The sequence below is a fragment of the Arxiozyma heterogenica genome, assembly GCF_036370985.1.
Source record: "Arxiozyma heterogenica strain weizmannii chromosome Unknown scaffold_27, whole genome shotgun sequence".
NCBI lineage: Eukaryota > Fungi > Ascomycota > Saccharomycetes > Saccharomycetales > Saccharomycetaceae > Arxiozyma > Arxiozyma heterogenica.
Window position 1 is genome coordinate 1006651 of NW_027042680.1, and position 27212 is coordinate 1033862.

At 31.0% G+C, this 27212-nt stretch overlaps 10 protein-coding genes across 10 annotated transcripts; 9 read left to right on the top strand and 1 right to left on the bottom strand.

The window, feature by feature from the left end:
* Positions 1 to 1137: 1137 nt before the first annotated feature.
* Positions 1138 to 2730, top strand: RPN4 (stress-regulated transcription factor RPN4; the record flags this gene model as incomplete). The annotated part of the gene is made up of 1 exon (XM_064860059.1): positions 1138 to 2730. One exon carries the CDS (start codon positions 1138 to 1140, stop codon positions 2728 to 2730), a length of 1593 nt encoding a protein of 530 aa, XP_064713432.1.
* A 676-nt stretch (positions 2731 to 3406) lies between these two features.
* On the bottom strand, positions 3407 to 4585 carry GPD1 (glycerol-3-phosphate dehydrogenase (NAD(+)) GPD1; the record flags this gene model as incomplete). The annotated part of the gene is made up of 1 exon (XM_064860060.1): positions 3407 to 4585. One exon carries the CDS (start codon positions 4583 to 4585, stop codon positions 3407 to 3409), a length of 1179 nt encoding a protein of 392 aa, XP_064713433.1.
* Positions 4586 to 6370: 1785 nt separating this feature from the next.
* On the top strand, positions 6371 to 8029 carry RTK1 (putative serine/threonine protein kinase RTK1; the record flags this gene model as incomplete). The annotated part of the gene is made up of 1 exon (XM_064860061.1): positions 6371 to 8029. The coding sequence occupies one exon, from the start codon at positions 6371 to 6373 to the stop codon at positions 8027 to 8029; it is 1659 nt and encodes a 552-aa protein (XP_064713434.1).
* Positions 8030 to 8441: 412 nt separating this feature from the next.
* On the top strand, positions 8442 to 8903 carry RPR2 (ribonuclease P protein subunit RPR2; the record flags this gene model as incomplete). The annotated part of the gene is made up of 1 exon (XM_064860062.1): positions 8442 to 8903. The coding sequence occupies one exon, from the start codon at positions 8442 to 8444 to the stop codon at positions 8901 to 8903; it is 462 nt and encodes a 153-aa protein (XP_064713435.1).
* Positions 8904 to 9333: 430 nt separating this feature from the next.
* On the top strand, positions 9334 to 10596 carry MRX9 (Mrx9p; the record flags this gene model as incomplete). Its single annotated transcript, XM_064860063.1, has 1 exon — positions 9334 to 10596. One exon carries the CDS (start codon positions 9334 to 9336, stop codon positions 10594 to 10596), a length of 1263 nt encoding a protein of 420 aa, XP_064713436.1.
* A 661-nt stretch (positions 10597 to 11257) lies between these two features.
* MPS1 (serine/threonine/tyrosine protein kinase MPS1) lies at positions 11258 to 13873 on the top strand (the record flags this gene model as incomplete). The annotated part of the gene is made up of 1 exon (XM_064860064.1): positions 11258 to 13873. The coding sequence occupies one exon, from the start codon at positions 11258 to 11260 to the stop codon at positions 13871 to 13873; it is 2616 nt and encodes an 871-aa protein (XP_064713437.1).
* Positions 13874 to 16233: 2360 nt separating this feature from the next.
* Positions 16234 to 17508, top strand: SLM3 (tRNA-5-taurinomethyluridine 2-sulfurtransferase; the record flags this gene model as incomplete). Its single annotated transcript, XM_064860065.1, has 1 exon — positions 16234 to 17508. The coding sequence occupies one exon, from the start codon at positions 16234 to 16236 to the stop codon at positions 17506 to 17508; it is 1275 nt and encodes a 424-aa protein (XP_064713438.1).
* Positions 17509 to 18878: 1370 nt separating this feature from the next.
* On the top strand, positions 18879 to 21488 carry GPR1 (Gpr1p; the record flags this gene model as incomplete). Its single annotated transcript, XM_064860066.1, has 1 exon — positions 18879 to 21488. One exon carries the CDS (start codon positions 18879 to 18881, stop codon positions 21486 to 21488), a length of 2610 nt encoding a protein of 869 aa, XP_064713439.1.
* Positions 21489 to 22082: 594 nt separating this feature from the next.
* Positions 22083 to 23885, top strand: PUS9 (pseudouridine synthase PUS9; the record flags this gene model as incomplete). Its single annotated transcript, XM_064860067.1, has 1 exon — positions 22083 to 23885. The coding sequence occupies one exon, from the start codon at positions 22083 to 22085 to the stop codon at positions 23883 to 23885; it is 1803 nt and encodes a 600-aa protein (XP_064713440.1).
* Positions 23886 to 24408: 523 nt separating this feature from the next.
* On the top strand, positions 24409 to 27033 carry NAT1 (peptide alpha-N-acetyltransferase complex A subunit NAT1; the record flags this gene model as incomplete). The annotated part of the gene is made up of 1 exon (XM_064860068.1): positions 24409 to 27033. One exon carries the CDS (start codon positions 24409 to 24411, stop codon positions 27031 to 27033), a length of 2625 nt encoding a protein of 874 aa, XP_064713441.1.
* Between the last annotated feature and the right edge of the window lie 179 nt (positions 27034 to 27212).

Consider the following 27212-nt stretch of genomic DNA (forward strand, 5'->3'; position numbering starts at 1 on the left):
TCATTATGTGCTTTAAATTTGTTATGTCATTGCAAGTACCAATCTTTGTGTTTAATCACGTTTCGATCGTTTTTCTGGCGTTTTCTGTTGTTTGTCTATAAAACAAAGAGAAAATAAGAAAAATAAAGGAAGAAAAGTTTAAAAAAAAAAAAAAAAAACGTATCCAGTAGTTACCACCTGAATGCAAATTCTCTATTGTTTTTTCACTCGTTTCTTTTTGGTTTATTTCTTTTCTAGAATATTCTTCTCTTCCGCGGAAGACCAGGAAAAAAACAAGAAATAGTCAAATAAATAAACTAAAGCCTTCTTCCGTCGTTCCGTTTTCTTTTTTCTTTTTTCTTCTTTTTTCTTTTCGGGAGGGGAAAAACAAAAGCAATGGTCCGGCTTTTTCTGTTTATTATGTGAGGTATGGGTGTATCCCCAAGAAGCTTAGCTGGCCTCTCTTTTCTTTTTTTTCTTCTTTTTTCTTTACATTAGACAACTGATTTGGTTTGGCAGTTTCCTCGCAGGTGCCGTTTTGTATGGAAAAAAGAGCTCTGGAAATATGGCTCACATCATTATTATCTATCTGTGTTCTCTCTCTGTTGTACGGGAGGGTTTATTCGCAGAGCGAGAAAGTTTTATCAATGGAGTATTAGTAATACTTGTTTTCGCAAGTCAAAAGCCATCTTATCTTCCCGGATTGTTTTTTCTAGTCTATTATTTAAGAACAGTATATACCGTTGACCTTGTTACACTTCCTATCTCTTTCTCCTTTCTCTCTCCTTGGCTTGGTTTCAGTAGTGTGCCAGAATCCTTGTTTCGATCATACCGGTTTTTTTTTTTTTTCCTTACTAAGCTAACGCTATATTCGTATATATACATACATATACGTATATATATACATATATAGATAGACAGAGAAAGAAAAAGATCAGTTAGGCTTATTTTATTGCTTGTTTAGAGGAATAAAAATATACAAGTATTATAACATCCTATCTTTTGTTTGAAAAAATATAAAAAAAATAATATAAAAAATAAGAGATAACTATTCAATTAATAAGTGAAAAGAAGCAATCACTAAAATTAGGTAACATTAAACGTGGAAAAAGAAAGTTTTTGCAATATCGATTTTTTTTTTATTCATAGAATTTAATTATGTCGTTGGTTGACTTTGAATTGAAAAGAACTTTGACTGATGTTTTAGAGGATGAATTATACTATATAAATATACCCAATACAATAACAACAACAGCAACAACTACAACTACAATTACAAATAGTAATAGCACTACTATCCATCCTAAAGATAATGTTGATACAAACATGCTCTCCTTGGATGGAAATCCTAACGACAGTCATAACAATAGTTATTCATTAGATAATGATACTTTTCATCCATCTCAAAATCCTAATGTCTACAGCAGCAACAATCAAAATCATGCCAATAGTTCTATTTTCAGTTCTTATGCTGATCCTACATTGACTACTACCACCACAATGAGGAACTACATTATCACATCTGAACTTGGCACTATGATTCCTGCCTCTCCTATATTATCCTCCCTTGAATCTAATAGCAATATTCAAAAGACTGTTAATTTGAATACTCTTGTCAGAAATTCAAATGAGTATCGACCCACTATTTCTAACACTTTTTATAATAATAGCAGTAGCAACAACAATAACAATAACAATAACAATAACAATAACAATAACAACATTATACTTCATGGTATGAATACACTATATGATGTTAAGATATCCCCCGAAAATTCTTTATATACCCCAATATTAGACGATAATGAATACATGTCATATTATGACGATTTCTACAATGCAAAATTGGATTCTATGCCATTAAATGATAGCAACAGTGTATTAAATATGGATAGTGCGAGAATGATCTTTGACCAAGAGTTTTCGGACGATGATTTGGAGGAAGACGAGGATGAAGATGACAACGTTTTCGATATGGCCCCATCCAGTGCCTTTTCAATGACTAGTGATTACCCCACCTACTATCCTAATGATGTACCTCTACTTACTACAAACGAGTTGGATACATCGGCTCTAATTGACGATCAGGACGATAGAAAGGATAGATGTAGTGATATTGACATGGATATGGACGCATGTAATCATTTTCGAGGGAGTGATGATACCGAGCACATGGTTGAACCACTGGTGTTTAACTCTAAATTATTGGCTTCGAATAAGTCCAAATCGTCTTTGTTAAAACATAGGCCAGAATTAATGCTGCCAAATGGATCAGGCAAACATTTAGACACAATAATAAGGAAACCTCTAGGTTTTGTTGATGGTAATAACAATAGTAAAAGTAATATTAAAGGTAATGGTGATAGTAATGCTAGTAGTAATAAGAAAAAAGCTGATAATGAAAAGAAGAAAAGAGCGCGTAGTGCAAGATTACCAAGTAATATAAACCATGGATCAAATGAAATTTATACATGTAGATTAGTGAATTTAGTCACTAATGAACCATGTATGGCACAGTTTTCAAGGTCATACGATTTGACAAGACATCAAAACACAATCCATGCAAAAAAAAAGATCGTCTTTCGTTGTTCTGAATGTATTAGAGCATTAGGTGACGAGGGCTACTCAAAGACGTTTTCTCGTCTTGATGCATTGACCAGACACATTAAATTAAAGCATGAAGAATTGACGCCTGAACAAAGACAAGTGGTGACTAAGTACGCTAAAGAAAATATTGGTTATGTTGTTTGAAATGCAACAGAGCAAAATAAAGCAAGTCATAAACTGAGTGAGTGAGTGTTGTTGATTTTCTTATGTATTTATCTATCTGCATTGTTGTTCATGGTTATTATTATTCATTATTGAGAGCTGCATATACTTTATTCTAAATATATTACATATAAATCATATAATTATTATACATTCCTGAATTTAGAAAAAAAACATATATTTTTAACCCTTTTATAAATATTTGATCCAAGCTCTTTTTAACCCGCTCAAATGCATCAAAGCAGGAAGAAGAAAGGAGAATATGGAAACCACAACATTACACACACACAGGTATATATATTGTTCATAGTAAAATAAACTCAAATGTCATTTATTATTCTATAACTAAACCTTACAAAACTAATAAGAAATAAATATGTATGAATAAGTATATGTATGATACAAATGCTTTGCAAAGAAAAACTTTTTTATGCCTTTTTTTTTCTATTTTTTTTTAAGCTTTTCGTAATTTTATCATAGAGTTTAAAATCTTAAAATGAATATATGGATGAAATGCAAAATAAAAATGAATGATATTTATAAGATATGTTGATATTATGCAATACGAAAAACGCAAGTAGACAAAAAAAAACAAAAAATGAAGATGTCATAAACCTTTTTTTTATTTTTTTTCTCTCTGCCTACCTATGCTTCAAACTTATTGTTCGATACGAAATTCATCCAACTCATCGATCATATCTGGAATCTTATCCATAGCGACATGATTGTAAACAATTTGATAAACAGCTTCTAATAATGGGAATTCGTGAATCAATTCACAAGTTTCTAACCATTCATGGACTTCCTTACAGGTGACGATACCTTGAGCAGACTGACCATTCAAAAGTTCTTTTTCAGCCTCCAAGGCAGACTTACCGGTCTTAGCCATATGTTTAGCAACCCTGACGTTTCTACCACCGGAACAAGTAGTGATTAAATCAGCTACACCTGCAGATTCTTTGTAAAAAGTCTCGACATGACATTCAGGGAAGAACATCTGGCCAAACTTGATGATTTCACCTAGACCGACACGTTGAATAGCAGCAGAGGCATTGTTACCCCAGCCTAACCCTTCAACGAACCCACAACCTAATGCAACGACGTTCTTTAAAGCACCTGCAATGGAGATACCGGCAATGTCATCAATAACAGAGACATGGAAATATGGTCTATGGAATAGAGCCTTCAATACACGATGGTCGACGTCTTTACCGTCACCTCTATAATTAGAAGGTATTTTGTAAGCAACAGTGGTCTCAGACCAATTTTCCTTGGCTACTTCGGGAGCTAAATTAGCACCAGATAAAGCACCACATGTGATATCTAATTCATCTTCGATAAAGGAGGATAGTAATTGAACACCTTTCTTACCCACTTCGAACCCCTTCAAACAAGAAATAGCTCTAGCCGTTGGTTTAACGTGACCCTTCATTTGTTCCACGATACGAGATAAGAATTGGTGTGGAACATTGAAAATGATGATATCAGCGTCTTTGGCACAATCTACTAAATCAGGATTGGCCACCAAATTGTGAGGAAGCTTGATATCTGGCAAATACTTAACATTTTCATGTTTTGTATTAATGATGTGGACTAAACTAACACCGTCAATCTTCTCGTCAAAAACCCACATATTAACTGTTGGTTGAAAAAGAGTTGGGTGTAAAGCGGTATTTTCGGAAACCACTTTTGCGATTGTGGTCCCCCAATTACCGGAGCCAATGACAGTAACTTTGAATGGTTTGTCTACATGTAGAAGAGACACGGAAGAGTTGCATCTATTGATGGATTTGTCTAAAATTTGAGAAGTTTGATTTAATCTGTCAGAGGCAGTCATTTTCCTAATTGTATATTCTACTTTAACTCTTGGTTTAGTTCTTGGTTTTTATTTGGTTATCAAGCATTGAAAGACAATAAGTGATAGTATATTAGGGGGTTGACTACTCAGTTGGATCAATTTGAATCATCAATCCCTTTCTTATATATTAATCAGACGAATTTAGAACAATTAGTCAATTTGGCCATCAATGTGTCGAGGGACTAAAATGTGTGACATAATTGTGCCCAAAGTGGGACAAAAAAAAAGGAAAAAAAGAAACGAAGAAGAAAAAGAAACGAGGATGAAGGAAATGAAAAAGTAACAAAAAATTCTCGAGGAACATTTTTCTTTCTTCATTGTGATGGAAAAAAAAATTAGGAATTCCGATATTTTGATCGTTTGAGTCATTTTTGGCCCAGCAGTTCGTCCCATTTTGTTCATTTTGGCTCATTTTTGACTCTATGGAGGTCATAAGGGTGTTCTTTTTTAGTATTGCGACCCAAAAGGGTAAATACACAAGCACACAATAGGAAAAAAAAAAATAAACAGAAAAGCATAGGGAGGGGCGGAGAGGGGACAAAATTCCGGTGAGGTCATTGAAAGAATCAACTGCAACAATAGAAACTTGTTTATCGCCAAATACGACGATCGAAATGATTCAGAATTTCTCAAGTGGTGTCACGTGAGAAGTTACTCTTTCTATTTTGGTTGTTTTTCTTTTTCTTCTTCTTGTTCTTTTTCTTTTTGTTTGAACCACTGGGTCAAATTTGGGTCAGTCTTTCTTCAGTGGCAAGGAAAGAGAAAAAGAAGACACGAAGAAGAAAAAAAATGAAGAAGTCACCAAACGGGAGGAGACTAACAGACAAAGAAGCAAGTGGGATGTGTTTGACTCAGTTGCCGTGTTATACGATTTTCACGTCACACGAGTAATTACATGATTTACTCTGAAGGTGTTTTCCTTTCACGAATCTTGAATCTTGACTCGGTGATACCGGAATGTGGGGATACACAACGGGAGGTTACTATAGAGTGCAAACCAAACGTCTTCAACAACCTGAGAAATTGAAATGTCTCTCTTTCTCCTTCTTCCTTTTCTCCTGTTTCTCCTGTTTCGCTAGCATCAAGGCTTTTAGGAAGTTTTGTCTATTCTAACGGATAGAGTTTACAAAGGTAATGAGGGGATGATTGGCATGATTTTTTTTTCTTTTTTCTTTTTTCTTTTTGTAGTTAAGATAATGGACTCTCTTTCAGTAAGATGGGACAAAATATTAATGTTAGGGTTATAACAAAGCTCAGTCGTTTGTTTTGATTATTTTACTATTTTAATGTAGGGTATTTGTATATTATTTATGGAAAAAAATAAGGAAAAAAGGAGCGGGAGATTTTACTTTTTCCTTTCAAACAAAAAATAATATATGTAACTCATCTCCAGTGAAGATAACAAAGACTATAATGAGAAATAATTTTAATTAATTACTGAAAAATAAAAAATAAGAATAAAAAGAGTGAAAAAGTGAAAAGAAAAATCGATGCCTTTATAAATAATAGCATACATACAACTGATCTTCTAAATTAAACTTAATGGAAATCAGACTCTTTAAAAGCTCCTTGCATTAACTTTTGATTATCGTATATCTTTTTTTTTCGCTATTAAACAATTATGAGTAATTTCATCAAAAGTTGGTAAGGGAAAAGAATCATAGATATAGAACTTTTTAATTTGGTCCTTATTCACTTATTTTTTTTCATCTGTCATCTTTTTTTCGATTTATTCAATTATTGATTTGCTTTGTTTAAATATTTATGGATACAAATAAATCTACAGTTTCATTATCTTCTATATTTGGTGGCTCAACTAAATTTAAAGGTTTATCCAATAATAATAATAATGGTAAAAATGACGTTGATAATCTGCTTTTATCTACTGAAAGACACTCTTCCTCACAGTTATCTTTGAATTCAGAGTATAATCATAGTTCGTTGTCTCTTGCTACAACTTTAAGTGCATTGAATAGTAGTTTATACCCAAGTGATAATAATAACAATAATAATAGCACGGTGATTAAAAGTAGTACTGACCCTCACTTAAATAGTATTTCTAATACAGATATACAGAATACAAAATCAGAATCAAAATCAAAATCTATTTTATCTGATATGGCAGAAGGAGAAGATGAAGACAAGGACAAGGACAACGAAAATGGGTTCACAATACATCCTGTCAAGGTTATACAATCTAAATTAGAAAAACAATATATTCCGTTAAATATTAATGAGACAATAGATCAATATTCCATGAACACAGTACCCACTTCCCCATGTAATCCTATTCCGGATAATTATGATAATATTACTCTCTTAGATAAATATAATATACTGGGTGAAACAATAGGAGAAGGTGCCTCAAGTAAAGTTGTTCTTGTATCACTTAAAAATGATTCAAATAAACTCTATGCAATGAAAGTGTTTCACTCAAATAGAGTCTTACCTGACTCGTATGATGCACACCTAAAAAATATTATATTAGAATATTCAATTGGTTCAGTTTTGAATCAGCAAAACCTTATAAAAACATTAGACTTATTAATTGATAATTCAAAAAGAACTTCGATAATGATACTGGAATATGCACCGATCGATTTTTTCGATTTAGTAGTGCAGAAAAAGATGGATAAGTATGAATCAGCTTGTTATTTTAAACAATTGTGTCATGCTATCCAATATTTACATAATTTAGGAATAGCACATCGCGATTTGAAGTTAGATAATTGTGTGGTTATCAAACAGGGTATACTGAAACTATTGGATTTTGGTAGTGCGGTAATATTCAATGACTATTATTCTAGTAAAGGTTCAGCCATTTCCAATGATCATATTACTAAATGTATTGGTATTGTTGGCAGCGATCCATACCTTTCACCTGAATTATTAGAACCAGGTTGTAGACATTATGATCCAAGGCCAGTAGATATATGGGCATTGGCTATAATGTACTATTCTATGATACTGAGTAAATTTCCATGGAAGGCACCTCGAGAAAGTTTTAATTCATTTAGATTGTTTGTAGAAGATCCAGATGATGAGGAAGATGTCTCAAAGGGTCCATTGCGTTTGCTAAGAGCATTACCATCAGAATCGCACAATGTGATAGCGAGAATGATGGATTTGAATCCAAATACAAGGATATCCATTAACGATGTGTTACTAGATGGATGGATGAAATCTATCCCTGAATGTCATTTAGATAATGGAAATAATTTAATTCATAACACAGAAGATCATATACATCATCTAGACCTTGATCATACAAGTCAAATGCAATGTAATAATAAAAGTAGTAGTATTAATAGTGAAAATGCTACTACAGATAATGTAGCTAATAATATTCCATCATTTCAAAATAAAAAAGAACCATCACATAACTATGCCAATTATATAAGTGGGAGAAAGATGTCTTTATAAATTTAAGCACAACTTTCTAGAAGTTTATATATATTGTAATTACGTATATTTATACAAACATACAAATATTTGTATTATTGTAATAAGGATTCGTTATTATATAGATTAGAGAAGTTTTGTTATGTTGATTTCAATAATACGGTGGTTATGTTTGTTTTACGTACAAATCTCATGTTATGTACGAAAAAATTTAGAAAACATGAAGAGTTTTTTAATTTCAACAAGAGGATTGTAGTATTGGCATAAGTGGACCTCAGTTATTATTGTTTGATTATTAATATGTGATAAAGTCTAATAAAACACTAAAATGCGAGTGATAGACATCCATTAAAGTATATCTGGCTACTAATATCACTTTGTAGGTACTAATCAAGTGGAGTACACATAAGAAGAAAAGGAGGTACTTTTCAGTATGGGGAAACAGCAACAAAAACAGCAAGGAAAAAAGAAGTCAAGAATAGATGAGAATGGTACTTTATTAATAGATCCACCTAAGTCTGTTAATGCCAATAGAGAAAATTATCAAAGATTGAATTATTTATATCAATTATCGACATGGTCTACACTGATGACTTCGAACGTGGATAATGGATCTATGGCTCGAATGTACAACAAAAATTTAGACTTAATTAGCAAAAAAGTAAAATGTAATGTATCACCTGATATTAAACGAGGCATATGCAAGAAATGTAATAGACGATTGATACCCACTAGGACATGTAAGATAATTTTACAAAATAAATCAAAGAAAAAAACAAGTATAAATGATGACTTTGTGATAAAATGCCAATGCGGCACTGAAAAGGTGTTTAGAATTGGGTTGAATAGAAAATATAACTCATTCTATAAAAGAAGTCTAGTACAGATGCCGTAGAAATATATATGGTGAAGATTTCAATATATAGTTGGTCTATTTTAGTTCGAATGGGAGTTTTCTAATTGGATTGTGTTTATGCTATCGGACAATCATCCCTTCTGGTTTTTTACTGTCATAGACATTAACAGCAATGCTAATAGATGTATGAATAGGACTTATCTTCCATACATCAGCCTAATTTATCTTTTCCAGCTATTCGTCCACAAGCAGAATGTGAAGACATCCGAAGAAGAAGAAGCGAGAAAAAGATTTAGCTATAATTGAAACAAAGGATTTATATCTCACAAATCGCCAGATAACACATAGGATAGATATATACGTTCTGTAGATACTGCATGTATATAAGTCTGTACTTTATCATATTTAGGACAAGAATATATGTTATTATCGCAGAGTCTATTATAAAAATATATATAAAAAAAAGCAAATGAGGATGTCCATGGTGATAATGCCAACCTTTAGGCAACTTCGACCACAACCTTTGTCTAGTTTATCGTACTATATATCGCCATTAAGATTATTCAGTTTCTCCTCAAATTTGATTCATTTTAATTCCACATATCTCAAGGGATCTAGTATTGAGCAAGTTAATAATTTCATAGTTTCAACTTATAGTTCAGCTTTAAATGGTTATAAAGCCATAAATATAAGTTCAAGATCTGGATCTTCATTAGTAGGATATATAAGTAATGTCCATACATATAACACATTACCTTTAATTCAGAGTAACACATATCGATTTGTAAACTATAGAAATTTCTCCACATTGAAACGACTTCAGTTTAAAAGAAATTTTATGCCAAGACAAAATAATAATGGCTTATTCCCACAAATAAAATATTACAGAATAAACCCATTTGTATTGATTATTAGCAGCTTCTTGTCAATTACCATGTTTTTTCTTGTACTTCCAATAATTTTGAACTTAATGTTACCTTTGACCATATTAGCCATTATTATTTATCAATTCAATAAATGGAAAAGGAGTCAGTTCTATCAACAAGTAGTAAGAGTTTTATTAAGAAGTGATATCATAGTTCCATATAGAACAATCAATTCATTACAGTACAGTTTCATACCAGAGAGGCTATTAATGATGAAGGATTTAATGAAAGAGCTTTCAATGTTTAGAAATTTCGATAACAGTAATAATACAAAGAAGGAGGCTATTCAATTCGTTCAATTTGTAGAAACGAGAATCATGGAAGCATTAGCTACAGATGAATATGGTATAAGATCTTATATTTTATCCAATAATAACAAGTTTCGTTCGTTCCAAAATTTACGTAGGTCATCTTTTTCCACTTTCCAGTTAAAATTGGATACAGTTTCTATGAAGACATATGGTGAACGTGTTGGATCAAATACAACTGATATTATGTTAAGTATACAATATCCTTTGAAACTGATTATAGAAGAAAATCAGCAAATTTATTTAGGTACTGTAACTCTAACCATTCTAGATGATTCAAGTAGTAAAATGGGTAATAATTCCTTTAAATTATTCACTGATCTGGCCAAAGCAGACGCTAAATGTAGATTAGTCATTTCTATTGTCCCTGTGACTACTTGGTTATCACTTATCCCAAGACAGTTTGTTATATCAACTTGGGGTAATTCAGGGCAAAATTTTAGAAAGTTTTATGTAAACAAGACAAGAGATGGACATGTAGAATACACTATTCGTTAAAAAATCATATAATTTCCCTACATATTCTCTTGGATTTGTATTCTTCCGTTTTGGTTAAATAATGTTCGTAACGCGAAACTTTTTGTAGATACAACATTGTTTAGGGTTAAAATACATACATATATATATATATATGAATATCTATACAGTTTATTTAAGGTGGAGACAATGATATGTATGCAGACTTGATAACGATTATAGTTAACTAGAAACCATTTGCTTGTTTGTTGTACTTACTGTAGCACCTTGTTCTGTAGACTCTTGCTTCTTCTTAGAGCATGTGTCTCTATATCTTTAGTATATATGTTACCCGCAACATTAAATTTTTCGGACACTTCTTTTTTTTGTTTTTGTGTAAACAAAGATTTAAAGATCTTTAACCAAAAAAATGAATAAATAAATAAGTGCGTTATATATAATTGGTTAATGTGAAAAGAGGTTGTCTCCAAACAGGTAATATTGATAAATACATCTTGTCTTCTCTGCTGGCTTATCAATAATATTATTGAGTGAATCAGTTAGGTCGAGAGATTGTATACTACTAATATATCTGTTTTATGCTCTCTTTTTTTCATAGTTAAAATATTATCAATAGGATAATTTTTGGTTTATTTATTTGGACAGTTTTCCAAACAATATCTAAAAGAAACTATCTTTTCGAATGTTTCGATATTCTCATCCCTCTAGAAGTCATATTTCAATGACTAAACAAAATATGGGGATTGCTAAAACAACAAATGATTCTGTATATAATAATAATAGTAGTAATAATGTTAATGATTCAGATGAGGATGAAAACATAATAGGTCCTCCTAAATTAAGTAATTTTGGATCTGCATTGTTAATTGATCAAAATCATAGTTCAACATTTACAAAATTTCAAGATTGTAGAAATAATAAGCATTCACAACTATTAAACAATGAATATAGAGTACAGCATACAATGCCAGAATTGGATGAGTTAATAAATCAAGAAACTCCTTCTCCTTCTTCATCTTCCTCAATATTTGCAAATACTATTAATCAAACTTCTATTAGACCAACAAGCGTAACGACAATACATAATACTAGTAATAACAATGGTAATAGTAATAACCATATAACAAATAATATTAATAATAGTTATAGTAAAATATTTTATGATACTGAAATGATACAAAAATTGAAGCAAACAATGACAAAAGACGAGCTGCTTTTGAGTGAAAAAATATTAGAAAGAAGAAATAATAGAAGATTATCCAGAACTTCATCAAATCATTCGACATTGAATTTTAACACCTCTCATACAAAGGAATTAGAACTATCAGGCAATATTTCAAGTAATATTAGCAACAATAATAATAATTTAATAGTAGCGACAAACTCTAATGATAATTTTCAAAGATTGAAAGCGTTGCAACAAAGTTTAAAAGAGGAAGTGACATCTAAATATATGGAAAGGCGAAGTAAAAGATTCCTAAATGTGAAAAGAATGAGTAGATTAGGACCAGCCAAGAGGGCTTCAGAGCTTGTTGGTATAGAAAATGAATATATGCTGATGGATTCAGATTCTAAGGCTAAAGAGGTTATAACGAGCATAAGTGATTATACTACTAAAGGGGATAATAATAATAATAATGATAATAATAATAATGTTGATATTGATGGAAAATTGGATAGTAAGCATGTAATAGATGATTCTAAATTCACAAATGACTATTCCAATATCGATTTTGGAGATTTGAATCCATTACAATATTTGAAAAAGCATAATATTCCTACAACAGAATTACCTCAGATTGCCAAGATATATTTTCAAACTCAGAAGAGGGGGAATAGAGCTACAGCTATTAGAAAGAGATCATTGACGCCTGTTACTAGTCAAAAACTACTTGAAGAAGGTAATGGCAAAAATATTTTGAGGTCAAGGATGGATATATCCAATTCTAACGATAAGGAAAATGATATAAAGAACAATAACAAATTACAGATTGAAAAACAAGGTATTAATATTCAACATAGAAATTATGATACGGATAAGTTATCAAAGAAACGTGAAGCATTATCTAGCATTAATATTAATAAAAAGGAACCAGATTTCAAAAGAATGAAAAGTGATCCAGATGAATTAAAGAGTATGGTTGATGAAGAAAAAAATGTTAAAAATCCGGTTCATAAACCTATGAAGAAAGTAGAGATTCAAGAGCCTACTGCTTCCAAACGTTATCATTTACAAAATTCACTACGAGACGATAATATTAATAGTGGTAACTATGTTGGACATAATGGTAGGAATCCAATTATATTAGTAAATGATACAGAATATGAAAAAGTGGAATTATTGGGTCGTGGTGGCTCTTCAAAAGTTTATAAAGTTAAGGGACCTTCAAATAAAATTTATGCGTTAAAAAGAGTAGCATTTGATGAATTTGATGAATCCTCAATAAATGGATTTAAAGGTGAAATATCCTTATTAGAGAAATTAAGAAATAAGGACCGTGTTGTTCAACTATTCGACTACGAAATGAATTCAGGTGTACTGTATTTAATTATGGAGTGTGGTGATTATGACTTGTCATATGTACTTAATCAAAAATTAAAATCACCTTTAGACATCGAATTTATTAGGTATTATGCTAGAGAAATGGTTAAATGTGTAAAAGTAGTTCATGATGCAGACATTGTTCATTCGGATTTAAAACCAGCGAATTTTGTATTTGTAAAAGGGATACTAAAAATTATTGATTTTGGTATTGCTAATGCAGTTCCTGACCATACAGTTAATATTTACAGAGAGACTCAAATTGGCACTCCAAATTATATGGCACCGGAAGCATTAGTAGCAATGAATTATACCAATGATAGCAGTGGGCAGACAGGAAACAGATGGAAAGTTGGGAAACCATCAGATGTATGGTCTATTGGCTGTATAATATATCAAATGGTATATGGTAAGCCACCTTATGCAGGATTTCAGGGGCAAAACAGATTACTGGCAATTATGAATCCGGAAGTCAAAATTATGTATCCCGATAAAACTTCTAAAGATAAAGTTATTCCTAGATCAGTAATTGAAGTAATAAAGGATAGTCTTCATAGAGATCCTAACAAAAGATTAACCATAGATGAAATGTTACAAACTGGATTCTTTAACCCTATAATGGTATCAGAATCATTTATAAGAAACTTGATTAAGAATGCAGTCTATTTTGGTTGTGAACAAAATGAAGTATCTGATATACAGATTGATGACTTGGCAAGTGATGTTATTAATAGACTATCAGAATTTAGAATATAACTGAGTTAAAGTATAGATAATATTATAAATAGCATGTATTTTCTTTAGTTTCAAAGGTTTATATGTGTGTGTTTATTTTTTGAAGTGACAGTTGTGTAAAATTTTTTATTGGTTTTACTGCCTTACGCTTTTTGTCACTAATTTAGCATAATATTGTCAATCCATTAAATTATGAATGTGTACTTTAGGAAATTGATGTAAACAGAAATCATAGTAGGAAAATACTATGGAAATTTTGTTTAAATAGAATATTTTAAATATATTAAAAACATCGAATAAAGGATTATCCAAATTCCAATGATTGTGAATCTATTGTCGTACTTTAACATTTAAAACAATAAATCATAAATATAGTAAATAAAAAAATGAATCAATCGGCCAATGTAAGTAAATTAGAAATAAATAATAAGGATACCTGCTAAAGTGACAACCCGAATTCAAGATAGATCTTATAATGTTGACCTTCTGTTTCATATGTAATACAAATCGTCCCCTGAGAATGGATACACCAAGTAAGAGTGTTGATTAGAAGTTCATATATTAGGGATAAAAGTTTAGAGATATTGAATATTTTATTTTTACATTTTTTTATGACTCTTTCTTATTTCATTAATATGCTATATTTTTATACATATATAACTGAAGAAAGTTTTCCTAATTGAATATATTATATGTTAGTCAAATATATACATTGGGTAATACTAAGTTAGAAATATGTTTTGTGAATAACGATGCAGATACTCATTTCTTATGAAATTTTATTAAAGTTAGAAGAAATCCTCTAGTTTTATTAATGAAGATTTTTATAAAATTAAAAAAAGAATATATTACAATAAGTTACGTGGGTTTGTCAATATTTTGATAATAGATTGAAGGTAAAGTCAAAAAGTTTTTGCATTTTTTTTTTTCACAGAACAACTAAAGATAGCTAATTTCCTTATTCTTTTAATTTTTTGTGTATTATTTTACATTTTGTTTAGGCTTCTTTACGTTTGTTCAATTTCATGCTCTAACGAAAAAAGAGTAGACAACAAATTATAATTTGGAAAAAGTGGAACACTCTATAACTAGGAACTTCAAAATATCTTGTTTGTGGTAACATTTAATAACCAAACAAATGGTTTATTGTTGAGAATGAGCGCCTGTAATCATTGGATATATAGTAAAAATTTTCAATATTATATTAAACAGATTTAGTATAAAAAATTATAATAAAGTTCTTCACTTTCTTTCTCTATACACAACATAGAAATAATAATATACAAATATTGTAAATGAGATAAAAATAATGTAAGATAAAATCCTTGGCTTTATATATGTTAATATTCAGCCATTTTCCTCTACAAACAGTAAGATATTTAATAAACAAACTCAACAACTTTTGGTGACCTCTCAACAATTATTACTCAACAATTTATCGTTTAGTGTCTGCTAAAATCTTATTGTTCTATCTATTTCATTATAGAACATTCTATTTCAACATTTATAATAACCAGAACTTTCGGTCCAGATCATAAGTGTGTTCACATGATTGTTGAATTAACACAGCTAATATATTACTAAAAAACTCATTTAAGAGACTGTAAGTTATTTAAAGAGTATATGCCTGAGGTAACTATCAATATTAATAGTTGTATTATATCAACTAGATCACACCCAATAAATATCAAAATAATAAGAACATGAATTATATAGAAATTGATTTATCAGTTAGAATCGACGTTTCTATAATTTGCAAGTAATCATATATAGTTAATAATCACATTTTAATATATTAATCTGAGATAACACCTTACAAATATACGGTACAATTAATTTATGTGAAATAAAAAAAATAATCCCTACTCTTGCATAGATAGGACCTAACCATCTTTCTCCCTGTATATGGACACGAGGCGGGACCTATATAAAGTTTGATAAAAGTAAATCAAAATAATCAATCCAAATATTTAAACTCCACCATCCAATATAACAAGCCCAATATTACACTAATTTCTATATGAGTTGTTCTTTCCTTCATAAAACCTAAAAATCTAATGACAACAAAAAAAACATATCCCATAATTCATTACAACTCTTTCTTTTATATGTTTCTGTCTGCCTTCTGGCTCTTTGTTGAGATCTCAAAGGGTTCAGATTCCATTCTCGAATTTCTAAAGGCAAAAGAAAAAAAATAAATCAATAACAATAAATAATCCAACGTTCGACCGTTAATGATGGTAGAAGAAAAACCCTAATGATACAAGTATACAAAAAACAAACTGAGATATACATACAAGCAAAGCAATATGAACACATACTCCAATGGATTAGTAAAACGAGTAGGACAATTAAAACAAAAAAGAGAAATACAATAAACGATGAAAAGATGTCTATCTTTATTGGAAAAAAGGATACCACAAGGTTGGAAACAATTACAGCCGAGCAAACATGACAACATAGTAGTGGCTATGTCATCAGGGGTTGATTCGTCTATTGCAGCTGCAATATATAGTTCTTTTCCTAATGTGAGGGGTGTCTATATGAGGAATTGGAGCAATAAACAGAATGATACGAAAAATTGTGATGAAAAGGATTGGAACGATGCTAAAAAAGTAGCTAAATACTTGAATATTCCCATCGAAATGGTCAATTTTGAGAAGGAATATTGGCTTGATGTGTTTGAACCGATGTTGAACAATTACGAGCTAGGACTAACCCCGAATCCAGACATTTTGTGTAATAGATACATTAAATTTGGTACTTTAAAACAGAAATTAGATGAAATGTATGGAGTCGATAATTATTGGTTGGTAACGGGCCATTATTCGAGAATATTGCAAGAATGTAGGACTGGACAGTTTGAACTTTTAAGAGGTATAGATTCAAGTAAAGACCAAAGCTATTACCTGTCTCAAGTGAAGCCTGATATAATGGACCGAACAATTCTACCTATTGGGAATTTTTATAAAAGAGAGATTCGTCAGTTAGCCAAAGAATTACAGTTGCCAACAGCAGACAAGCCTGATTCGCAAGGAATTTGTTTTGTCAATAATTCGCAACGGGGGAAATTCAAGACGTTTTTAAAAGAGTATTTGCCTAGCAAGCCTGGACACATCATTACTATAGATCCACAGTCTGGACACAAGAAAGTATGGGGGGAACATGGTGGATTATGGTCGTACACTATAGGTCAAAAAGTGGGGATACCTATGCCGCAAGGAGACCCTGAATATCGTGGAACATGGTTTGTCTCTGATAAATTAAGGGATACAAATGAAATAATGATAGTGCGTGGAAGAGATAATCCCAAATTGTTTAGAGATCATGTTAAGATTATTGATATGAAATGGTTATTTCCAGAAGAGGATTTGATGAACATTGAGAAAACATTACAAGAGGGAATACAAAGAGGTGATTTATTTTTACAATATCGGTCGTTGCAGGAGCCAATATTAGTAGATAAATATGAATTATGGAAATCTGACCAGGCCACAAATGACAAGAATCAATATATAAACCAAAGGAAGAATCAAAGGAAGAATCTTGAATTCATTCTGACATTAAGTTGCCCCCAGAGGGCAATGGCTCCAGGTCAGTATGGATGTCTCTATTTAAAAAACCGTGTCATTGGTAGTGGTACAATAATCCTATAGGTATTGGAAAGGTACATAAGAAACAACAAAACAGTAAAAAATGGGAAATAAACAAAAAAAAAAAAGAGAACAAACAAACCATTCATAATCAGCCATGAAATAAATAAATATACCACATAAAATATCCATCCAATCATATATATAGCTGATAACTAAATACTTGTTATGTTTAAATGAACAAAAATAAAAAAGTAGGGATACATTATTACCCATTATGTATGGACTGACACATCATGCTTACTAATATCTTTTTCATTTTTCATTTTTTTTTGCCAATTCCGGTTAATTGAAACAAGCAAAATAAAACAAAGGCACCATCCTTCGTCGAAAATGACAGAAAAACCAGTGGGATGCTTTTTCTGTTTTTTTCTATCGAGGGGAAGAAAAAATATTTGCGAAATTGCAATCAACAACAAAAAATGAAAAAAAACGAAAGAAAAACGAAAGAAAAATGAAAAATGAAATTACCCCACTATTTTGATTATATCCACCCAGACACCCGCCCACACCCATACACACAGTCTATTATTCTCTTTCTGCATTTCCTTATTAAATAAAAAAAAAATCTGCAGAACTTTTTGTTATTCCGGAGAGCCTAAAAGTGCTAAAGAAATTTTACTACACTTAGTGATCTCGTTGACAGGGCTATTTTATTCACTTTAATACAACCTGTTACTACTACTACAACTACTGCACTTACACACATATCTGCCAGATAGTCACTACCCTGTAGAAACTAACCTAAAACTATCAAAAAACAAGAAAATAACCACAAACACAAACAGTTTTTATTTATTTATTTATATCCATTTTCCCCTTCTTTCTTTTATTTTTTATTCTTTTGTGATTCTAATATATCCCATAAATAAAGTTATTTAGATCAAAAAGAACATATTTATTTGTATAGAAGAGCAATAAACAAACAGATAAATAAAGAGAGAGAGAAAGAAAAAAAACAAAAACAAAAAGAGGACATCTTATTTCTACAACCTTCTGACATATTTTACCCCAAAACATTTCATCAGATAATTTTTTCTTTTTCTTTTTCTTCTTTTTTTCTTTCCAATTCTATCCACCTTCTTTTATGAAAATAATCTACAATAAGATATCTTACTCATTCCAACTCCATTTGTTCATACTGGAAATACTGAGAAATAGATTTTTAAATATACCTTAATCGTTGCATTAACAATAAAACAAATCTTACAAATCCATCAAAAAGTATCTGGTAAAGAAAAATCACACAACTTTAAGAAGGGGAGGGGGGCAGAAAGCCCAAGTAAAAATTTACATTAAAATTACATAAAATAATAATAATAATAATAATAAAAAGATAAAGCATTCTACTGACAGTCATTAATACTATTAAAATGCAACAAAAATTAAACACAACTGCATTAAATATAGCATTGGGTCTACCTGGAATGTCTTCTGTCTTCACACCCAGTCAATTATTAAAAATTAGAATCGTGGCTGTGGTATCTTCTGGTCTTTCGTCGTTCGTCGGTATATGTGCAATATATTTATTATATAACTATGATCATAGAAAAAAGCTGTTTAGACATGAACTGATTTCCTTTTTGATCATTTGTGATTTCACCAAAGCTTTAATTCTTTTACTTTATCCAATCATCCTACTTATTAATAGAAATACCTTTGCATCACCACCCATGATTCATACTTTGGGTTGGTTTACACAATTTGCTACGGAAGGTTCAGATTTTGCCATTGGATTCTTCTCAATACATTTTGCTTTACTAATCTTTAAACCAAATTGGAAATGGAGAAACAAAAAAAGTGGGAACATGGAAGGTGGCTTATACAAATATAGACATTTTATATGGCCAATCACTCTCTTAATCCCCGCCATCATGGCGTCTTTAGTGTTTATCGACTTTAATGTCATAGACTACGTGGATCTGTCGAAAGTAAACATTGTCAATGATGATAAAGAATATACCAATCATTTTCGCCCAAGACGTGGTGGCTACAAACCATGGAGTGCTTGGAGTTATCTTCCTGCAAGACCTCTATGGTATAAATATGTCTTAAGTTGGGGCCCTAGGTATTTCTTAATCCTGATGATTATAACAATCTATGCATCCATTTACATCTACGTTCATAGAGAGACCAAGAAAATCAAAGATCAATTCCGATTAAATAATGGAGTAATTGACAACCAGAACGAAGATTCGAATGAAAATGCTTCACTGACAAAAAGATACATTATTAATCCACTTTATAGACTCTTCCATGTATTATTTTTAATTATCACCCTTAACTTAGATTTCTCCAATGATGACTCAATGGATTCAAAAAGATCATATTCCATAAACCCAATTTCTAACCAAAATAACATTCATCAAAGTAATAATAACAACAATAATTCAAATAAATCCTTACATTTAATTATATCAAAGAAACAAAATACTAGAAACAATGAAGAAGATGAAGAAGAAGCAATATCTTTAGAAACCTTTGATTTCAATAGTATGACTGCAACCGGTAATAAAAGTAACATAATAGAATATCCACAAAAAGAAAATGAAGGTGACGCTCTGACTAGTGGCAACGACACTTCTATTAGTCAAGATGTCTCAATAGGGAAAATCACATCCAAGATTACTGACAATATAAATTCAAACTCATCCATTTCAACAAATGAGAACGACACTGTGTCTACAGGAACAAGATCACATGAAAACATGTTTGCTCATAGCAATGAGGCTATGCAGCCTAACAATACGATCAACACAAATCAAGGAAAAGATTCTGATAATACCGTCCTCAATATATCCGATTTACAAATTCAACTTCAAAGAGAAAATTATGCTGCCATGAAAAAAAGAAGGGCACAGATTCAAAAAAATTTGAAAATGATCTTCATCTATCCTATATCATATATGTTGGTCTGGGCCTTCCCTCTCTGCGCAGATATTTCACAGACACATCATGAAATGGTGTATGGACCAATTTTATGGCTGACATATGTAGAAACCTTTGTTCGTTCCATGAGCTGTCTTGTGCATTCATTTGTTTTCATCTTTAAAGAAAAACCATGGCAATATTCTTGGAAAAAAGTCCAAGAGAAAATTTTAATGGATAAATATATGCTTAAAGGTGAAATTGGCGAGGAAGAGATGCTGAATCTATGTCAAAGTAAATTAGGAAGACATGGTTGGTATTATAGATCGACATGGAGAAAAAAAAAGTGTTGGAAACATCAACAAAGTTCACTTAAACGTTTCCTTTGGTATATTGTTAGATTTTTTAGAAGAATTTTAACTTTCAAAAAACCTGATTTCTATGACAATTGTAATGATGAATCATATTGGAAAAAATATTATTATTTGGATAACGATGCTGGCCATCTGAATACATGTTCATATTCTTCTCCTAATTCCGGTTTAACTCCTAATGTTAGTTCTTTAATAAATCATAACCATAATGACGATCAAAAAACAATTCCAGAATTAAGTACCCATCATATCGAACATTTTAGTAACACAAAAAATTTTTACTACGACCAACCACAGAGAGAATTACCATCTGAGATTTCTGTTCCTTGGTATTGGAAAATGTTACATCTTTTACCTTTATTACAAGGGATCGACCTAGATGAATTGAATCGATTAGTAAAAATGAAATATACTAGCGGTGATGATGATTTTATCATCCCAGGGTTGTCGTTTGCTTTCAAGTCCACTACAGGCTCAAAAAATAATGCGACTACTAATATTCCACATAATCAAAACAACTTCTCTTTAAATAAATCAACGTTAGAGAAATCATATAATAACAAGAACTATGAAAGAAGAAATAGTTCTTCCATTGCTTATCATGTCAATAACCATACTGCTACTGTAAGGTTGAATAATAACCAAAATTACAAACCATCCTCAGATGGACCAAATGAAACTACAGAAGACAAGGGGAAAATGGATCTTCTCGCCTTTTTAAACGATCCCTCAACGCATTAAGACTTTATTAAGAAGCTTCTTTTATTTTAAATATATGTATCATCTATTTCACATTATCATCAACTAACTTACTGAACTAATCTTTAAGGGACATTCAAAATAACTCTACATCATTTAAAAAAACATATTACTGTTTTATTTGCATAAAAAATTTTTTTACGAAATTTTGAAAAGACAATTTATGATTTTCAATCTTTGCTTTTCTTCATATATACTTGTGTATTACTTTATATACATTTAAATTGCTCACATATAATAATTAATTCTAAATTACAAACATATTTTAATCTTCATCTCCTTAGGTGCTTATGACAACGTCAAAACAAAAAAAAATTGCTCATTATATTATGAAGGTCATCACAAAAAAAGAAACGAAAATAAAAATAAGATTAAACTTAAAAAGCAAAATCAAAATAAATTTATATAAAAAATAAAAATGAAAGGCAATTTAGACACATGAAAAAAACAATAGAAGATCTAAAACTTAAGAATAAACAAACCATTCCTTCTCCCACTACCTAATCAACATATAGAAAAGATATTTGGTTTGAGAATATGCTTATCTAATACACGTATACCTCCTAATTTTTTTAGATGTCAAAACAGCGTACAATTTTAAACCAACTAAACAAATTTATAACCAGCACACCAATCAAAGAAATGAAGGACTCTTCAGACTTTGAATCTCAATTAAATAAGGAAATTATAATGGCAAAGAAAATCCAAGAAAACAAACACAAGAAAAGAAAAGTTACTGATAAACAACTTCGCGATCCTAATGGTTTCAAATTACGTATTAATGATTCCTTAAGTGGGAAACATAAGAATAACGACCCTGATTATGAAGTCAAAATTGAAAACAATTTGAGAAAAATTGAGCCATACTATTTCACTTATAAGACATTTTGTAAATTAAGATGGAGAGATAAAAAATTGTTAGATGTCTTCACCAATGAGTTTAGGGATAGAAGTAAGGACTATTATAAGGAAGCCATTGAAAACGGTTCTGTTTATTTGGATGATCAACCGGCTACAATTGATAGTGTGATAAGAAATGGTCAACTAATTACACATAAAATACATAGACATGAACCACCTGTCACTGCCAAACAAGTTAAAATTGTGTATCAAAATGATGATATTGTTGTGATTGACAAACCTAGTGGTATCCCAGTTCACCCAACAGGAAGATATAGATTCAATTCTGTAACCAAAATGCTAGAAAGAGAATTAGGTTTCACCGTTCATCCATGTAATAGATTAGATAAACAAACTAGTGGATTAATGTTTTTGGCAAAAACACCAAAGGGTGCGGACGAAATGGGAGATCAGTTAAAGGCTAGAGAGGTCTCGAAACAGTACATTGCAAGAGTTGTAGGGGAATTCCCAGTTGAAGAAGTAATTGTTGATAAACCATTAAAGACATTAGAGCCTCGCGTAGCTCTTAATGTTATATGTGAAGACGATGATCCAGATGGGAAACATTCCAAAACTGTATTTAAACGTATAAGTTATGATGGAGAAACCAGTATTGTAACCTGTAAACCATTAACTGGAAGACAACATCAAATTCGTGTTCATTTACAATATTTAGGTTATCCAATTGCCAACGATCCAATATATTCAAACCCTCATATCTGGGGTCCTAATTTGGGCAAAAATAGGGAAGCAGACTATGCCCATGTCATTAAAGAATTATATGAAGTTGGCAAGACCAGACCTGCACAAAGCTGGTATTATCCAAATGCTCAAGGTGAGTCTTTAAGGGACGAAAAGTGCTCTCTTTGTAAAACAGATCTATACACAGACCCTAATCCAGAAGATTTAATTTTATGGTTACATGCATACAAATATGAATCCAATCTATATGATGAACATACAGGGAAAAAGAAATGGTCATATAGAACACAATTCCCTGATTGGGCACTTGTACCTCATAAAAAATTTATAGAACTAGCTATAGAGCAAGCAAAAAAATGTGAACCTACTACTACAGCATTTAATGTTGGTGCTGTACTAGTCAATGGCACAGAAATATTAGGAACAGGCTACTCTAGAGAATTGCCAGGAAACACACATGCAGAACAATGTGCATTAGAAAAATATTTCGCCGAAGTTGGAAAGAGAGATGTGCCTCCGGGAACAGTTTTATATACCACTATGGAACCATGCTCATTAAGATTAAGTGGAAATCAGTCTTGTGTACAAAGGATATTGATGCTTGATGGAAACATCCAAACAGTGTTTTTTGCTGTCTCTGAGCCTGAAACCTTTGTAGAGAACAATACTGCTACTTGCTTATTTGATAATGCAAATATCAATTATATCAACATTCCCGGATATGAAGATGAATGTCTTAAGATAGCATTCAAAGGTCATAATAATGAAGAAAAATAGATTACATAAATAATACATAACTAATTGTTTAGTAGTAATCCATAGATATGCATTTACATATACCATAATATTTAATATTGATGTTACAAAGAAAATAAGAATAAAGCAGATCATTGTTTTTATTTTTTCTTTGGAAATTGTCAATCTGATACATCCTTGATAACTTTCTACCTACTAGTATTCACTAGACATAGTCTCTAACATTTTATGGAGATCACCTCATCTTCTCACTTATTCCTGGACTCCAAAGAATACAATGTAACATGTTATGATAACATATAACAATATATGTGGTGTATTGATGTAATTGTCATTGTCGTTTTAAATGATCTAATTTCTTTCGATTTCAATCTTTTCAATTTGTCTCTCGAGAAAATAATTAAAATCAGTGAAGAATATGTTATAATAATACATCGACCATAGGCACATTCTATTGGATTCTTGTTAACTGTTGGAGAAAAGTCTGACTATCAGATATCCAATTGTGACATCCATTTAGGAGGAGTAAAGTACTCAATTCATTATGTCAAGGAGAAGAGGAGGAGTCAAAGCTAAATCAGCATCCAAGTCTACAAGTAAGTCTGTGGTCAAACCACTGTCATCAAAAGATAATTCTCACTTCCTAGAAGCTCTAAAACTTTATGAAGGTAAACAGTATAAGAAGTCAATTAAATTACTAGATGGGATCTTAAAAAAAAATGTGAAGAATCCAGACATTCTAGCCTTGAAAAGTTTGAATTTACAATTTCTTGGTGAAAAGTCAGATGCACAACTATATGCTAGTCAGGCAATCAAATTAATTGAGGGAACTGCTGCATCTGCTATCTGTTGTCATGTCTTAGGGATTTACATGAAGACTATCAAAGATTATCCAGAATCTATTAAATGGTTTCAAGCATCTTTAGATAATGGGTCTACCAACCAACAAATTTATAGAGATTTAGCTACTTTACAATCTCAAGTTGGTGATTTTAAAAGTGCTTTAGTGTCAAGAAAAAAATATTGGGAAGCCTTTTTAGGTTATAGAGCTAACTGGACTGCTCTTGCCGTTGCTCAAGAATTGAATGGTGAAAGACAACAAGCTGTTAACACTTTATCTCAATTTGAAAAATTAGCAGAAGGTAAAATTAGTGAAGCTGAAAAATTCGAACATAGTGAATGTTTAATGTATAAAAATGATATTATGTATAGAAATGCTGGGTCGAACAAAGATAAATTGGAGAAAGTGTTGAAACACTTAAATGACATCGAATCAAAAGTTACTGACAAATTTTCGATCTTAGAGAGAAGAGCTAACATTTTTATGAAGATGGGTCAATTTAAAGAAGCTTCATTGGTCTACAGAGCTTTAATCAAGAGAAACCCAGATAATTTCAGTTACTATAAGTTATTAGAAATCTCATTAGGCATTAAGAATAATAATAAACTAAGAAAACTCTTCTATGAAAAGATGAATAAATTTTATCCAAGATCTGAACCACCAAAATTTATTCCATTAACTTTTATTCAAAATGAAAATGAATTATCCAAAACATTGAGTGAGTATATTATTCCTCAGTTAAGTCGTGGTGTTCCAGCTACTTTTTCTAATATCAAACCATTGTATCAAAAGAGATCAAGTGTGGTTCCTAGATTAGTCATAAACATTGTGCAAAAGTATTTTGAATCTATCAATGCAAATGAAACTCCTATAGCATATATCTGGACTTGTTATTTTTTATCACAACATTATTTATACATGAAGGATTTTAATAAAGCACAAGAGTTTGTTGTCTTAGCCATTAAGCACACCCCAACCATGGTTGAATTCTATATCTTAAAAGGAAGAATTTTAAAACATCAAGGTGAATTTATCAAAGCAGCACAAACTATCGATGAAGGTAGACAGTTAGATTTACAAGACAGATTCATTAATTGTAAAACAGTCAAATACTACCTTAGAGCCAATGACATCGATAAAGCTGTCGAAATTGTATCACTCTTCACTAAGAATGAGAATTCTGCGAATGGTATCAAAGATTTACATATTGTCGAGGCCTCATGGTTTATTATTGAACAAGCGGAGGCATATTATAGATTATATTCAGACACTGTGAGAAAATTAGAATCATTGAACAAGGAATTGGCAAATTTGAACGACAAGAGTAATGAAGATGAAAATGCCAAAAATGCATTGAACGAAAAAATCAAAACTTGTAAGTGGGAATGTATTAAATATAAAGGTTTATCTTTGAAAAGATTTGTAGCTATATCTAAATTCTATCAACAGTTTGAAGATGATAAATTAGATTTCCATTCATATTGTATGAGAAAGGGTACACCCAGAGCATACCTTGACATGTTAAAGTGGGGGGACAACATTTATACTAAACCAATGTATGTTCGTTCCATGGAAGGTTCATCAAAAATTTACTTTGATATGGATGATTCATTAAAAGAAATGCAAAATAAACAATCTGATAACGAAGATGGATCCTCTGCTGCTGTTAAATTGAGCAACAAACAATTAAAGAAGGAAACTGCAGCATTAAATAAACGTAAGGAAGAAGAGAAGCAAACCATTATGGCATACAACGAAGATCAAGATAATGACCCATTTGGTGATAAAATGATTCAAACCAAACATCCATTAAAGGATTTCTATGATAAATTCTACCAGAAATATAATGAGCAAGTAAGAGATGATGAAAAGGATTGTCTGTTAGATTTTGAATATCACTATCGTGATGGAAAATTAGCATTATGTTTAGCTTCAATGAATAAGTTAAAGACAAGAATTACTGATGCAAGCAATGAGAAATCATTGACAATCCTTGCTATAATGACGACAATTTTGTCTGATGCTAGTCAAAATCCTCATTTTGATGATATTGCAAAGAAGGTTGCAATTAAAGGACTAGAATCCCAATACAAAGATTTACTTTTATTAGGAGATCACTCAGACAATGCTGGTAAAGAGAAATCTTCCACTCTGAATCGTCTTATTGATAAATATCAAGATGGTTTAACAAAAAATTTAATTATCTTACAATTCATATACAGGTTTCCAACAGTATTCGATTCATATTCTGTCAAAGAATTGATATTGAACTGTGTTGCCACATTGGATCCAAACAAACAATTTGAAGTATTGCAATATGAACTTTAAGTAATATAGAATATACCAAACGTCAGTAAGAATGGGTAGCAACCCAATGACTAAGATATATTTTATAATCTTGTCATACATAATATATAGACATATATAAACGTATACGAATACAACATAATTATTGTATATCTATTACACATACCCTGGACTTATAGTAATAGCCATAGTAATAATGG